Source organism: Carcharhinus amblyrhynchos, chromosome 31 (genome assembly GCF_965287045.1).
Source record: "Carcharhinus amblyrhynchos chromosome 31, sCarAmb.v2.hapA, whole genome shotgun sequence".
Taxonomy (NCBI): domain Eukaryota; kingdom Metazoa; phylum Chordata; class Chondrichthyes; order Carcharhiniformes; family Carcharhinidae; genus Carcharhinus; species Carcharhinus amblyrhynchos.
The window spans coordinates 17001349-17018551 of NC_137354.1; the positions used below are offsets into that span (position 1 = coordinate 17001349).

Below are 17203 nucleotides of genomic sequence, written 5' to 3' on the forward strand. Positions count from 1 at the left end.
GGTTTGTGTGATCGACTGGGCTTTGTTCACGTTTCTTTGTAGTTTCTTGTGGTCTTGGGCAGAGCAGGAGCCCATACCAAGCTGTGACACAACCAGAAAGAATGCTTTCTATGGTGCATCTGTAAAAGATGGTGAGAGTCGTAGTGGATGTGCCAAATTTCCTTAGCCTCCTGGTTCTCATGTCCTGAGCTGCTCACCCCTGATTAGAAGATATTGCAGATGTAAATTATAGGGCACGGGGTTATAATGATTGGGGGTGACTGAACCAAAATACAGAGAGGAAATGAAGTGGTAAATGCAAGGTAAGAGATTTCACTTTTAAATTCAGAAGGTTACATCAACTAACTTGTCACACGTACAAGGTAGGAAATTAGAGCTCTGACTGTAACACTACATTCTGCACCCTCTCCTTTCCTTGTCTATGAGCAGTATGCTTTGTCAGTATAGCGCACAAGAAACAATACTTTTCAATGTATATTAGTACATGTGATAATAATAAATCAAATCAAATCCTCCCCCAACTCTCAAATTGTGTCCCCTCATTCCCATCACCCCAACAACATCCCCTCCACATCCACCCCACCAATCTTGTTCAGGACCCCACATGCCTCAACAAGACAACCCCTCAATCCTCCAAAAGACAGACACTCAACTAGTACAACTTGTTTCCTGGTTAGATAACCCCTCATGGCAATGTGGCCTTCAGACAGAGTGTGACAAATTAGTCGATGTAACTTTTCTGAAATTAAAAGCAAAATCTCTCCTATTACGTTTACCATTTCATTTCCTTTCAGTATTTTGGTCCACTCTTCCCCAGTCATTATATCCACCCACTCTATAATTTACATCTACAATATCTTCCAAACAAGGTAAACAGCTCGGTACCTAGGAACCAAGCAGCAGAAACCAGGAGTGAGAACTAGTTATTAAGAGGAATTGTAAATCAGCAGTTCTGTTCCATGAATTGGAATGCCGGACTGAGCTATGTGCTTGAGAGAGGGATAGTCCATTATGGTCTAGACATTCATCATGGCCTGCTAGGACATTTCCAAATGACCAGACTAACAAAACATGCTTCTCTCTTCTGTATTTCAGTTCCACGAAGAGTCGCATCAAATAAGAAAAAGTTCTTGAGGAAACCAGATGCAAAGTCCATTCTGGTGAGCTTTCAGTGGATGTTTCTTACTTTTTTTTGCTGTGTTTTAAAGCTGATCTTGATAAACTTAAGAGGGCTGGGGTAGAGAGTTCATTTCTGGAGAGTGGGCTGATTCTTCTTCCCGCAAAGACAGCCATACCCAGTGTGGTAATGTACCTTTAAGGAGTAGCAGCACATGATCACTTTAAGGGAAGTGTGTCATATGATCCAGCCTCACTTGAGTCTGAAGCACATGACACACTTCCCTTAAAGTGATGGCATGCTGCTATCCCTTAAAGGCATATTGCAATGTTTCAGTCCTAATCTGCACTCTTCACAAGGCCCTCTTTAAATCAGCTCTCGATTGTCCAAGACCTCCAAATCATTCCTGAGATGAGTCCAGTGTTAGTTCGACATGAATGCCTTATTAACCCAAAAACCCTTTTTTACTTTGTTTCTATTCATGATAAATTTTATGCTACAAAGCTGAAGCGCAACTTAGTCTTATTAGAATCGGAAGTCTTTAATTTATATTTGGCTGGAGGAGAGGTTGGAGAAACTTGGTTTGTTCTCAGTGGAGACCTGATAGAGGTTTACAAGATTGAGTGGCATGGGACAAGTGGATAGTCAGATGCTCTTTCCTAGGGTAGAATAGTCAAGTACTAGGAGACATAGGTTTAAGGTGCGTGGTGAAAAGTTTAGAGGAGATGTGCGAGGCAAGTTTTTTACACAGAGGATGGTGAATGTCTGGAATGTGCTGCCTGGGGAAATGGTGGCCGCAGATATATTGTGCAGGGGCAACTAATGAATACATGAATAGGATGGGGACAGAAGGATACAGACTTCATAAGCACATACAATTTTGGTTTAGGCAGGTATCATGATCTGTGCAGGTTTGGACGGCTGAAGGGTCTGTTCCTGTGCTGTAAAGCTCTTTGTTCTTTGGTTGATAAGTCAGAAAATATAAATATGAGGGGAACAGTTTCTTGCAAATTGTTTTAAAAACCAAAGTATTGCAGCAAGTATCTATAACACTGGCTCGCTGGATCAAATAGAAGAAATTTACCAAGGCCTGTTAAATTCCATAGCATTATATGGTGGGGGAATAAAAAGTGGCTTGTCTTTTACCCTCAGCAAGTTTATTCTACACCCAGTTCAGGAGAGATACAAACTCCTTTATGGTTAACGCCACTCCAACAGTTCCAGCCGTGTCCATTTATACTCATTTGGGGATTGAGCCAATAGTCATTACCTGCCTTAATAAGGCAATTAACTTAACAAGATAATTGCTAAAACATGCACTTCTCGATACACCGACTGAGGCCTTTTGGAATTTGAGATTATTCCCTGGGACACAGCAATGAAAAAGCCCTAGGGGGAATTATATATAAAAAAAGTGATGCCTTTTTATCCATTTCCTTTGACAACATCTATAAATTTCATTCGTCACAAGTAGGCTTACATTAACACTGCAATGAAGTTAACGTGAAAATCCCCTATTCGCCATGCTCCAGTGCCTGTTCATGTACGCCGAGGGAGAATTTAGCATGGCCAGTGCATCTAACCCGTGTGTTTTGGACTGTGGGAGGAAACTGGAGCACCCAGAGGAAACCCATACAGGCACAGGAAGAACGTGCACACTCCACACAAACAGTGACCCAAGCTAGGAATCGACTGTGGGTCCCTGGCGCCGTGAGGCAGCAATGCTAATCACTGTGCCACCCCTTTTATTAGTTATTAGAATATTAGAGATAGTGAGGGAGGGGAGGGGGTGGTGGGGTGGGAGGGAGGGAGCGTTTCTGTGGAGTTTGTACATTCTCTCCTGTCTGCTTGGGAGACCCAGGTGCTCTGGTTTCCTCCCACAGCCCAAAGATTTGCTGGTTAGGTGGATTGGCTATACTAAATTGTTCCTTAGTGTCCACAGATTTGTAGATTAGGTGAAGTGGCCATGCTAAATTGCTCCTTTGTGTCCAAAGATGTGCAGGTTAGGTGGATTGGCCATGCTAAATTGCCCCTTAGTGTCAGGGAGATCAGCAGGATAAATACATGGGGTTACGGGGATAGGGTCTTGGGATGGGGATGGGGATGGGGATGGGGATGGGGATGGGGGTGGGGGTGGGGATGGGGATGGGGGTGGGGATGGGGTTGGGGATGGGGTTGGGGGTGGGGATGGGGGTGGGGGTGGGGGTGGGGGTGGGGGTGGGGGGGTCAGGGGAGAGGGGGGATTGCTGTCGGTGTAGCTTGATGGGCCGAATGTCCTCCTTCTGCACTGTGGGGATTCTATGAGTGTTGTTTGATTGGACAGAGGCAGTTGAGAGCAGGAAGCAAGGCAGCTCCCAGGGTTGGCAGTCCCTGTGGCTTGCTTGCATTTCACCCTGCCCTCTTTTGCCTGTATTTGAATGATTGTGCACATTTTTATTCTGTCAATATCTGCCAGTCTCTACACTGTATATATTTTTTTTAGATATTTAGATTGCCGAAGCAAGCAGTGGGTAGACACAGAATCTGGGCTGCTCCCGCTCCGTGTACAATTTACTCATCATAAGCTTGCTAATTTTATTGTGTCGTTATTGCTTTCCAAGATCTAATTATTTATTTAGCGCTCTTTGGCTCTATCGAATTATAGTTACGATCAGGCCATCATAAAAATGTATGAAAACCACATATCAACCACACACACAGGGGTGACCTATATTCTGGAACGCAGAATTGTTTTTCATATCCACTCATAATAAAATAAGGAATAAATAGATAATCTACAATAGAACACAATGCAATTTTATGATAATTCAATCTACACCGTGAGAATGTGATTTCATAACTTGATGTGCTAAAATTTGCATGAGTTGGGGTTTACTGGGACTATTTTCAGAGCTGCAGTAAAGATCCAGAAAGAAAGTAACTTAGGAATCAGAACAAAATAAACAGTAATTAAATGAGAGCAGGATTGAGCTCACACATCCAGCTTAGCGGGTGAAGAAACATGTTTAATTTGGATCACATCACCAGCACAAAATGGCCAACGTATCACAGCTGCTGCTTCTCCGATGTTCATTACTGGAGGAAATTCTCGAACCAATTTATAAAATCCCTACAGTGCAGAAGGAGGCCATTTGGCCCATCGAGCCTGCACTGACAACAGGCTCTATCGCCGTAACCCCATGTATTCACCCTGCTAATCTCCCTGACGCTAAGGGACAATTTAGAATCCCTACAGTGCAGAAGGAGGCCATTGGCTCCATCAGGCTTGCACCGACAACAGGCCTTATCACCATAACCCCAGAATGGTGGCACAATGGTTAACACTGCTGCCTCACAGCACCAGGGACCTAGGTTCAATTCCCAGCTTGGGTGACTGTGTGAAATTTTTACATTCTCCCTGTGTCTGCGTGGGTTTCCTCTGGGTGCTCTGGTTTCCTCCCATAGTCCATAGATGTACAAGTTAGGTGTATTGGCCAAGCTAAATGGCCTCTTTATTTCAGTGGGACTAGTTAGGGTAAATGCATGGGGTTATGAGGATAGGGCCTGAGTGGGATTGTGGTCAGTGCAGACATGATGAGCCGAATGGTCTCATTCTGCACTGTAGGATTCTATGATTACCCTGCTAATCCCCCAACACTAAGGGACAATTTGGAATCCCTACAGTGCAGAAGGAGGCCATTTGGCCCATCCAGCCTGCACCAACAACAATCCCACCCAGGCCCTATCCCCGTAACCCCATGTATTCACCCTGCCAACCTCCTAAAACTAAGGGTCAATTTAACATGGTCAATGCACCTAACCTGCATGTCTTTGGACTGTAGGAGGAAACTGGAGGAAACCCACACAGGCGGTGAGCCGAGGCTGGAATTGAACCTGGGTCCCTGGTGCCGTGAGGCAGCTAACAGCGTGCGGCTAATTACATTATTGCCGCTATCCATTTACTGGCTATTGTGTTTAATGAAGACCTTTCATTATTACAACTGTCAAGTTCTGTGAAGGTCCTTCTAAATTATCGTGTGTTTGTGAATGGATTGGATTTCTTCCCCTTAATGCGTTGTCTTTTTATTGGGTCACGTGTTTACTTGGCTCTGTGACGCAGATTACGGAAGGGGTGTGGTTTATTCTGAGCATTACGGTGGCAAATGAGTCCAAATTGTGCCCAGAAGTGTAAGCACTTAGCAGTTGTTGGGGTTCTGGTCCGTAAAGAGTTACAGATGGGTTTACAGGTTATTCCCGAGGGATTTACATGGACTTCATTTAAGGGCACGATTTTCTGTTCTCACCTGGGCTGGAGGGGGATGTCTGGAGAGTGGCCAATATCCCCGTTCTGCCCACACCAATGCCCACTGCTGATGAGACCTAAAAATCCTGCCTTAAGCACCTCCCACCCTGTGATGTGCTGAGCTAACATTCCTATTTGAGGCGGCACAGTGGTTAGCACTGCTGCCTCACAACGCCAGGGACCTGGGTTCGATTCCCGGCTCGGGTCACTGTCTGTGTGGAGTCTGCATGTTCTTCCTGTGTCTGCGTGGGTTTCCTCCGGGTGCTCAAGTGCCCTCCCAGAGTCCGAAAGACGTGCTGGTTAAGCGCATTGGCCGTGCTAAATTCTCCCTCAGTGTAACCCGAACAGGCGCTGGATCTTTAATTTGAAATCTGAGATTGCTAGGTTTTGCTAACCATGGGGTGTTAAGGGTTACGGAGCAAAGATGGCGCCCAAGCAGCCTTGACCTGACTGAATTGGGGAACAGGCTAAATGGCCACCTCCCATATCCTGCTGCAACCTTTCAAATCCCTTGCCATTATCTGCAACTCCATCACATTTTGTTTCATCTGCTGACTTACTGATCAGACCACCTCATTTTTTCCTCCAGATCCTTTATGTACATTACAGACAACAAACGTCCCAACCTAATCCCTGCCAGATCTTCCAAGTATTTCCAATACTTAGTATTTTCCCGCATCCCGCAGTATTTATTTTAAAGAGCATTTGTGGTCTGTTGTGGAATTTTCAGATATCAATTTCAGTTGCTTTGGATAGGCGGGGATTGAAAAGAATCTAGGTCATATTTTCCGAGCATTGCTTTTTAATTATCACAGTCAACTCAAAAGCGTGGATGGCATTTATTAAAACAAAAATTGAAGTTAAAATGCTTCAGTATATTTTCCCAAATGCACAGCTGTACCCAAATCATTCTGATGGTACTTTTTGCTTTCTTTTGGCTTGACATTCTCTATCCTGGGATAGAACACTGAGATCATTAAAACAAACTCATTTTTCACCAGCTCGCAAAACATAGGAGTAGAATTAGGCCATTCGGCCCATCGAGTCTGCTCTGCCATGGCTGATATCCTCCCCTTCCACATTTTCCTGCCTTCTCCCCATAACCCTTCAACCCATCACCAATTAAAAATCTGTCTAAATACTCACTGTCCCAGCATCTGCCACACTTTGGGGTAGCGGATTCCACAGATTCCTCAACTCTGTTTTAAATTTGCTGCCCCTTATCCTAAGACTGTGACCCCTCGTCCTAGAATGTCCCACAAGAGGAAGCATCCGCTCCAGATCTGCTTTATCCATACCTTTTATCATCTTGTATACCTCAATTTAATCTCCTCTCATTCCAGAGAGTACAGGCCTAAACTGGAAAGAAACATAATGTCAAGTCTGGGTTCAGAGTGAAGTAAAGTAACAACCCGTATTTACATAACGCTTTCTAAAGTTGTAAAACATTCTCTAGCTAGGTCAACATTTACTGCCCACCCCTAATTGCCTTGAGAAGGTGGTGGTGAGCTACCGCCTTGAACCGTTGCAGTCCATGTGATGTAGGCACACCCATTGTGCTGTTAGGGAGGGCACCAACAACACTGAAGAAGCTTGGCACCACCCAGGGGCAAAGCAACCTACTTGCTTGCTACCCCTTCCAAGAACATTCACTTCCTCCACCATCGATGCGCAGTGACAGCAGTGTGTACCATCTGCAAGACACACTGCAGGAATTCACCTAAGTTCTTTAGGCAGATGCCAATCGAGCGGGGCTACTTTGTCCTGGATGTTGTCACACTCCTCGAGTGTTGTTGGAGCCTCACCCATCCGGACAAGTGTAGTGTATTCCATCACACCCCTGACTTGTGCCTTGTAGATGGTGGACAGACGTTGGGGAGCCTAGAGGTGAGTTACTCACTGCAGCATTCCTAGCCTCTGATGTACTCTGGTAGCCCTGGTGAGTCTAGTTCAGATTTTAGTCAAAGGTAACCCCATTGATCCCACAATCACGCCTTGCCTTGTTGTTTAATCTGTTAGACTTGCAATGGGGTTGGAACTACCAACAAAGCATGTTATTAACAAACACTCTAATTACTTTAATCATCTCCGGGTCTTCACAACGTATTATTTGGATTGTTTGCGCTGAGATAGGGCTTTTTTATTGTGATGAGAAGTATGTGAGTTGAAAGGAAACATTACATCTGGTGAACCCTTTTCCCAGGTGCAATCTCAAATACTATTTGTCGACATTTCTCTGTGCATGTTGGTACAGATGCAAGGTTTCAGAGCAGACATTTCGACAATTAGTACCCATGGGCTATTTGACTGTGCAGGCATCACAGCTTCACCTGATGATAGATTTTTATCTTGTGCAACAGCGTAAATATATCAGCTGTCCGACCTAAATCTGGTATCTTTGAATCATAATCTACCCCATGCACTCAAGGCAAAAGTCACTGAGGAGCAGGAACCCTAGCTGCTTATTGGTGTCAGTTTACTCAGGTCGCTGGTTCTTGATGCAGAGCGATGCCAACAGCGTGAATTCAATTCCTGCACCAGCTGAGGTTATTCATGAAGGCCCAGCCTTCTCAGACTTGCCCCTCACCTGAGATGCAGTGATCCTCGGGTTAAATCAGCACCAGTCAGCTCTCCCCCCTCAAAGTGGGAAGCAGCCCCCGGGACTGTGATGGTGACTTTACATTTATTCCCCTCTGTATCCCGGGAATGCTGGGGCCAATGCTCTGGCTGAGATCGGCAAACCCCTTTCAGACCAGAGATCGAAGCTAGTTCTTCTGGTTGCGTGTGGCTCAGAGATGTACATCTTCATAGTTCAGCCACTGTGCGCAAACTGTCCACTTGTGCCATATTTCAATCTCATTGAAACCTACAGAATATTGAAAGGCCTGGATAGAGGGGACGTGGGGAAGATGTTATCAATAGCAGGAGAGACTGGGATCCGAGGATACAGCCTCAGAGTAAAGGAACGACCAGTTAGAACCAAGATGAGGAGGAATTTCTTTAGCCGGGGGTGGTGAATCTGTGGAATTCATTGTCGCAGGGGGCTGCGGAGGCCAGGTCATCGAGTGTATTTAAGACAGAGATCAATAGGTTCTTGATTGGTAAGGGGACCAAAGGTTACAGAGAAGAGGTGGGAGAACGGGGTTGAGAAGCTTGACAGCCCTGATAGAATAGTAGAGCAGATGCAATGGGCCAAATGGTTTAAGTCTGCTCTGATATCTTATGGTTTTGTATATGTGTGCATTTAACACAATTCCCAGCTGTCTATGAGGAAATTTAGAGGCGGTTTAGAACGGAGTTGAGGAAGAACTTCTTCATTCAAAGGGTGGTGAATCTCTGGAATTCTCTGCCCGTTGAAGCGGTGGAGCTGCCTCGCTAAATATTTTTAAGACGCGGGTTGATGGGTTTTTGATAAGAGAGGGGATTAAGGGTTATGGGGAGAGGGTGGGAATGTGGAACTGAGCCACGACAGATCAGCCATGATCTTATTGAATGGCGGGGCAGGCTCGAAGGACTAGATGGCCTAATCCTGCTCCTATTTCTTATGTTCTTATGTTCTTATGAAATGCACTTTAAAATATTGGCAATAAGCGTGCTGAATGTTTACCAACAATTTTTACTAGCCTTCAGATCTTCCAGCACAGAAGGAGGCCAATGGGCCCATCATTCCTGTGCTAGCTCTTTGAAAGAGCTACCAAACTAACCCCCCACTCCCCTCCTCTCTCTGCATTTCCCTGTAGAAGTTCTCCTTTTCAAATATTTATCCAAATTTCCTTTCAAAAGTTACCATTAAATCTCCTGCCACCACCCTCTCACATTCCAGATTGTTACGTAAAATAATTCTCCCCATCTCCCCTCAAGCTCTTTGGCCTGTTTGTTTATATGTAGCTTTTCATTACTGGCCAGAAGAAACATTTTTTTTCTCCGACCTACTCTCTCAAAACTTGCCATAATTTTGAACACATCGATTAAGCTTCCCCATTCATAAGAACATAAGAACATAAGAAATAGGAGCAGGAGTAGGCCATCTAGCCCTTCGAGCCTGCCCTGCCATTCAATAAGATCATGGCTGATCTGTCGCTGCTCAGTTCCACTTTCCCGCCCTCTCCCCATAACCCTTAATCTCCTCTCTTATCAAAAACCCATCAACCCGCGTCTTAAAAATATTTAGCGAGGCAGCCTCCACCACTTCAACGGGCAGAGAATTCCAGAGATTCACCACCCTTTGAGTGAAGAAGTTCCTCCTCAACTCCGTTCTAAAGCGCCCCCCTTTTATCTTGAGGCTGTGCCCCCTAGTCCTACTGTCTTTTTTGAGCGGGAAGAGTCTCTCCACCTCTATCCTATCCATCCCATTCATCATCTTATACGTCTCAATGAGATCTCCCCTCATTCTTCTAAACTCTAACGAGTACAAGCCTAGTTTATTCAGCCTCTCCTCATAGCTCAACCCCCTCAACTCCGGTATCAGCCTAGTAAACCTCCTCTGCACTCCCTCCAAGGCCAAAATATCTTTGCGCAGGTGCGGCGCCCAAAACTGCACACAGTACTCCAGCTGCGGCCTCACCAATGCCCTATACAGCTGCAGCAAGACCTCCCTACTTTTATATTCAATCCCCCTCGCTATGAAGGCCAGCATCCCATTCGCCTTCCTGACCACCTGCTGCACTTGCAAGCTGGGTTTTTGCGACTCATGCACAAGGACCCCCAGGTCCCTCTGCACCGTCGCCTGCTGCAGTTTTTCGCCCCGTAAGTAATAATCCTTCCTACCATTATTCCTACCAAAGTGGACCACCTCACACTTGCCAACATTAAATTCCATTTGCCATTTCCTGGCCCATTCGCCCACCCTATCTAGATCCTTCTGCAGACTCTCCACACCCTCCGCACAATTTGCCGTTCCCCCAATCTTGGTGTCATCAGCAAATTTCGACACCCTACACTCGGTTCCCTCCTCCAGATCATCTATATAAATGGTAAAAAGCTGAGGCCCCAGCACCGACCCCTGGGGCACTCCACTAGTCACCATCCGCCAATCCGAATAGCACCCGTTGACCCCCACTCTCTGCCTCCTATTTGACAACCAATCCTCTCTCCACGCTAACACCCTACCCCCAACTCCATGTCCCTTGACCTTCTGCAATAACCTCTTGTGAGGTACTTTGTCAAACGCCTTCTGAAAATCTAGAAAGACCACATCCACCGGCTCTCCTCTATCCACCGCCCTAGACACATCCTCATAGAACTCCAGTAAATTTGTCAGACACGACTTCCCTTTAATGAAACCGTGCTGCGTCTGCTCTATCAAGCAATTCCCTTCAAGATGCCTCGCAATTTCCTCCTTAATGACAGATTCTAACATTTTACCTACCACAGACGTTAAACTAACCGGCCTATAATTCCCCGCCTTTTGCCTGGCACCCTTCTTAAACAACGGCGTAACATTAGCCGTTTTCCAATCATCCGGCACTTCCCCGGAATCCAGCAACGTCTGGAAAATAACCACCAAGGCATCCACTATCACCTCCGCCATTTCTTTCAGAACCCTCGGATGCATTCCATCCGGTCCTGGCGACTTGTCCACAATCAGCCCCTCCAGTCTGTCGAGCACCGCCTCTCTAGTAACAGTAATGTCATTAAGACCCTCCAGTCCTACCACCCTTCCATCGCTAACACCCGGCAAATTATTCACGTCCTCCTCCGTGAAGACAGAAACAAAAAAGTTATTCAATACCTTAGCCATATCCCCATCCCCTACCACTAGGTCCCCTTTCTCATCCTCTAAAGGACCAACATTCACCCTAGCCAGCCTCTTCCTTTTTATATATTTATAAAAACTCTTGCTATCCTTTTTTATATTAAGCGCTAGCCCAGCTTCATAGTTTCTCCTACCCTTCTTTATCAACTTCTTTGTCAATCTTTGTTGACATTTAAACCTCTCCCAATCCTCTTCTCGCCCACTACTCTTAGCTACTCTAAATTCCTCCGCTTTTAATTTAACACTTTCCTTCACCTCCTTCGTTATCCACGGCTTATTATTATTCTGAAGGGGAACGGCCGCAGCTTTTCTGGGCGCTCCCACAACCTGAAGTCCTTTGCCCTTAGTGGGCACACTCTCGAGGGTCTTGACATCCTCCCTAAAATGAAGTGCTTTGGACTGAAGATAATACTCCAGCTGAGACTGAACTAAGAACTTAGAAATGTTTAGCGTAAGTTCCATAGCCTGTGCCTCTACTGCCAAAGGCAAGGCCTCTGTAAGTGGGTGGCACAGTGGTTAGCACTGCTGCCTCACAGTGCCAAGGTCCTGGGTTCAATTCCGGCCTCGGGTCACTGGCTGTGTGGAATTTGCACGTTCGCTCTGGGTGGGATCGTTGTTGGTGCAAACACGATGGGCCGAGTGGCCTTTTCTGCACTGTAGGGATTCTACGATTTACTGTCTTATCAACATTTGATTTGACTTATTATTGTCACATGTATTGGGATACAGTGAAAAAGTATTGTTTCTCGTACAGACAAAGCATACCATTCATAGAGAAGGAAAGGAGAGGGTGTAGAATGTAGCGTTACAGTTATAGCTAGGGCATAGAGAAAGATCAGCTCAATTCAAAAGTCTGATGGCAGCAGGGAAGAAGCTGTTCTTGAACCGGTTGGTACATTATCTCAGACTTTTGTATCCTTTTCCCAGTGGAAGAGAGTATGTCCGGGGTAAGTGGGGTCCTTAATTAAGCTGGCTCCTTTTTCAAGGCAGTAGGAAGTATAGATGGAGTCAATGGGTGGGAGGCTGGTTTGCGTGATGGATTGGGCTACGTTCACGATCCTTTATAATTTTTTGCTGTCTTGGGCAGAGCAGGAGTCATACCAAACTGTGATACAACCAGAAAGAATGCTTTCCATGATGCATCTGTATAAATTAGTGAGAGTATGAGCAGCTGTCCTTTGAAAGTGGTGACTGAATCTGCTTTCAGGTAGTGCATTGTAACAGCTCACTAAACGTTTGTCGCTTATTTGTCAATGATTGAAGCCTCTTTTTTAAAAAATTGTTTTAGGTCTTTAGTAATGATGTCTCTCTCTCTCTCAGCCTCGAATTGTGGAAGACAGTCTGACGTATGCTGAGCTGGAACTTGTGCCAACACAGCCAAGTGCTCCAAGCAATCCTACAACTCCGAGCTCCCAAGCTCCAACTACAGTCTATGCCAAGATCCTGTTCTCCGAAAACCAAGGTCAATGAACGCCAACTGGAAGAGCTTCAGGAAACGCACACTTAACACTGACCGAACCCGATTCAACGAGGAATGGTGCACATTGAGCAGTGTGCGTATTTGTGTGGCTTCAGCGAGACCGACGAGGCCTCGCTGTGGTTTTCCCCAGGCCTGTTGAAGGACTTGTTCGTAAACCCTGTACGGCGCAGGCAGCCGGAGACTGCGGTGGTAGAGGCGATTGGATGACCTTATCTACACTCTCAGGCAACATCAGATAAAACTCCCACAATACGCAAGCGGAGAAACTCAGCCTGTCCACATTGGGGCATTTTCACCATCGCTGCCCCCAGATAAGAAATGAGTGATCAACCTTCAAGCTTTCTCCATCAAACTGTGTCTTTTAGCATCCGGTTACGCTAAGATCAATCTTAGGCAAATTAAGGCCTGGGGCCTAGGACATCTTCCCTTGTCACTGAAAGCCCTAGAGAAGACAATTCAGGATGCGTGCGCATTTGTTAGAGCGGGTGAAATAATTTAATGGGTGGATACTTATAATAAGATTTGAATTCTTTTGTGAGGAAAAATTAATTATTTTCTGTTTGAGAGCGAGTTCAAGTGGGTGAACAAATAGGCAAGCGAGCATGAATGCAAGTGCGTGCATGTGTGTCTATACATATCTGTCTTAAATTTTGCTTGCTAATGTTCCTATGATGTTTTACTATATAATGTCACTATATATATATATATATGTTTGTAGGTGGGGGATGGGTTGGGTGTATAAATGGAAGGCTGTTTATTTTTCCTATTCTTCCATGGGATTTTGGCATCGCTGGCAAGTCCAGCATTTATTGCCCATCCCTGATTGCCCTTGAGAAGGTGGTAATGAGTCACCTTCTTGTAGTCCATCTTTTTGTCCTGTCATGGGATGTGGGTGTCGCAGGCATTTATTATGAATCCCAGCTGCCCGTCAACTGAATGGATTGCTAAGCCATTTCAGAGGGCAGTTAAGAATCAAACATTGCGTGTAGGCCAGACCCGGTAAGGACGGCAGATTTCCTTCCCTAAAGGGACATTAGTGACCCAGATGGGTTTTTGCAACAATCAATTATTGTTGCCATGGTCACTGAGATAAGCTTTATATTCCAGATTTGTTCATTTACTTTAAATCCCGCCAGCTGCCGTAGTGGGGTTTGAACACATGTCTCCGGGGCATTAGCCTGGGCCTGTGAATGGAGCCAATACCATTCCATCACTGTTAGGAAGGGCATTCCAGCACTTTGACCCAGTGTTAGTGAAGGGATGGCCATAGAGGACAATGTGTGGTTTGGAGGGGAACTTACAGGTTCCCAGGTATCTGCTGCTCTTGTCCTTCTGGATAGGAATGGTCGTGGGTTTGGGAGGTGCTGTCTAAGGATCCTAGGTGAGTTGCTGCAGTGCATCTTGTAGATAGTGCACAGGGCTGCCACTGTGCGTGAATGGTGGACGGCGTAGATATTTGTCGATATTTTGGTCACAGTTGAGTGACTTGCTGGGCCTTTCCAGAGGGCAATTAAGTGTCAACCACATTGCTATGCGTCTGGAGTACCTTGTAGGCCAGACCAGGTAAGGATGGCAGATTTCCTTCCCTAAAGGGCATTGGTGAACCAAACCACCCGGTGGCCAGTATTTTACGAACTCACGTGGGCAAGGCTCGTAAAATCCCGCCCGAGGCCAATGGGGAATTCCATTCTGTGAGCTGTGCCCAGACTGGAATCAGTAAAATTGGTGTGTCTGTTAGCGTTGTTGCTGAGAGTGTCTGAGCCAGCAAGTGTGGCTGTGAGAGTGTTGGCGAGAGAATTTATGGCATTGTGAGTTTTTATTAACATCCCGACTCAGTGCCACAATCCTTACAGTATATGCATGTGAGTGTGTACTGCTAACTATCAATGCAACCATGTATGGACTGGCACCAGTTTGAGTCCAACATTCCTCATTGTATCTGTGTTATCAACTGGAGTCTTGAGCTGAGAAACCCACAGAATGGAACCAAATGTCTTCGACATTTCATTGTGGAAACAGGGAAATACTTCCTCACCATTGGAATCATCTCTGGATGGATAGACAACATACGTCATCTAAAAATTGACTGAAATATCCCATAAAGGTTGCATTTCGCTGCCTGGGATGGGACACTTAAGTTATAAAGAGAGGTTGGGTAGACTTGTGTTGTTTTCATTGGAGCAGAGAAGACCGAGGGGCGACATGATCGAGGCGTATAAGATTATGAGGGACATGGACAGAGTGGATAAGGAGCAGCTGTTCCCCTTAGTTAAAGAGTCAGTCACAAGGGGACATAGGTTCAATGTGAGGGGTTTAGGGGGGATGTGAGGAAAGCCTTTTATATCCACAGGGTGGTGGCAGTCTGGAATGCACTGTCTGGGAGGGTAGTGGAGGTGGGATACCTCACATCCTTTGAAAAATACCTGGGTGAGAACTCGGCATGTCAGGGCAATGGGCCAAGCGCTTGTAGGTGGGATTAGGTTGCGGGGGGGGGGGGGGGTCAGGTGTTTCTCGCTTGCCAGCACAGGCTCGATGGGCCAAAGGGCCTCTTCTGCACGGTATGATTCGATGATTTTCAATAAAGTCACGTCACGGACAAGCTCCCGCTGCGAGCTCTGATATAGTTCAAGCTGCTCCATCCAACCTGGTCTAATAATGGCAGTTTTATCTTTTTGTGTACTTGGGATTCAAAATACTCAGCGGATTACTTGAATTATTTGCGGGCAAGACGTTTGTGTGCAGACTTTTGTAAGAAATGCCAGCCGTGAGTATTTGTATACATGGAGAAAAAGAATTGGAAGTTGATTTTCAATGTAATGCAATACTGCAGAATAATAAACTGAAGTGATTCTGTGCAAATGTAGCCTGCAAAATTTATGGGCAATCATTTCTACATATGTGAGAGAAAGAGAAAGAGAATATGATGTTACAGAGAACTCAAAACATTGTATTGAAAGATTTGCTTCCTACAATTACACCAGTAGCTGATAGCTCACTCGCAAATGGCTCAGTGGTTAGCACTGCTGCCTTACAGCGCCAGGGACCCAAGTTTGATTCCCTGCTAGGGTCACTGAGTGTGTGGAGTCTACATGTTCTCCCTGTGCCTGCGTGGGTTTCCTCCGGGTGCTCTGACTTCCTCCCACAGTCCGAAAGGTGTGCCGGTTTAGGAGCATTGGCCATGCTAAATTCTCCCTCAGTGTACCCGAACAGGAGTGTGGCGACAAGGGGATTTTCATAGTAACTTAATTGCAGTGTTAATGTAAGCCTACTTGTGGCATTAATAAATTAAGATAAGTTTATGAGGAAGCCAGGCAGGAGGAGCGGAGATCCGGGGCAAAGGAAAGTGGGAATGCACAAGGGCCGAGAATTGGAGGAACTTAGTTTCAGGATAAAAGCAGATTACTGTGGATGCTGGAATCTGAATCCAAAAGAGAAAATGCTGGGAAATCTCAGCAGGTCTGGCAGCGTCTGCAAGGAGAGAAAAGAGCTGATGTTTTGTATCCAAATGACCCTTTGCCAAAGTTTTGACAAATGGTCATTTGGATTCAAAACGTCAGCTCTTTTCTCTCCTTACAGATGCTGCCAAACCTGCTGAGATTTCCCAGCATTTTCTCTTTTGGTTTTAGTTTTCAGGATAGCTGTAGGACTGGAGGAGGCAATCAGGAGTGGGAGTGAGGCCAATGGGGGGGGGGGGCACGGGAGAAAAGTGAGGATAAGCCCATTGTAGAATCAGAGAATACAACGGCCCAACTTCAAGACTAATTGTGCCCTTCCCTTTTCTAAAAGCATTTTCTTCCAATATAGACCTCAGATACAACTGATTATAATTGTTCAAATATTCTATCCAAGTAAAAAAGAAGAGAAACAGTCCATACATTTCAGTTACACTGATATCTCCCAGGCTGAATCCTGGGACTATAACAATCAATCTGTTTTCTAATGAATCGCAGTCTCTGCACACTACACCAGTTGACGTCTACAATCCCACCGATACCCAAGGATTTATAGTACAGCCAAGGTGTGATAGTTTCCTTTTTAAGTCATTATCTTAAGTGTTCTCAAATAAATGATGACGGATTATAAAAGCAGCCAGCCTGGGAGATGTTGGGTGTGATTAAACACACACTTATGATTCCAGTGCAGACCTATCGGATTAAGTTATAACCTATTCAATCAAAATAATACTCATCCCACTCGACACCTTCACAGGAGAGACTCCATTTCCAATGAAAGCAGAATGTCTCAGGGTACCTGACTATTGGGGTTCTCCTCTGCTATTTGCTAAAGTTCACTTATTAGTCACCAGTAAGGTTTACATTAACACTGCAATGAAGTGACTGTGAAATTCCCCGTGTCGCCACACTCTGGCACTTGTTTGGGTCAACGCGCCTAACCAGCATGGCTTTTGGACTGTGGGAGGAAACCGGAGCACCTGGAGGAAACCCACGCAGACATGGGGAGAATGTGCAGATTTCGCACAGATAATGACCCAAGCCAGGAATCAAACCCAGATGCCTGGCGCTGTGAGGCAGCAGAGCCAACCACCGTGCCACCATGCCATCTACCCTA

General features: G+C 45.7%; 1 protein-coding gene across 1 annotated transcript in view; it reads left to right on the plus strand.

Moving 5' to 3' along the window:
* Positions 1 to 15123, plus strand: part of vstm4a (V-set and transmembrane domain containing 4a) — a 56588-nt gene extending 41465 nt beyond the window's left edge. Inside the window, exons 8-9 of the mRNA XM_080215780.1 lie at positions 1096 to 1160; positions 12475 to 15123. Of these exons, the coding sequence (XP_080071906.1) occupies positions 1096 to 1160; positions 12475 to 12624 (215 nt within the window). The 3' untranslated portion in view covers positions 12625 to 15123. The remainder of the gene's footprint in view (positions 1 to 1095; positions 1161 to 12474) is intronic.
* The last annotated feature ends 2080 nt before the right edge of the window (positions 15124 to 17203 follow it).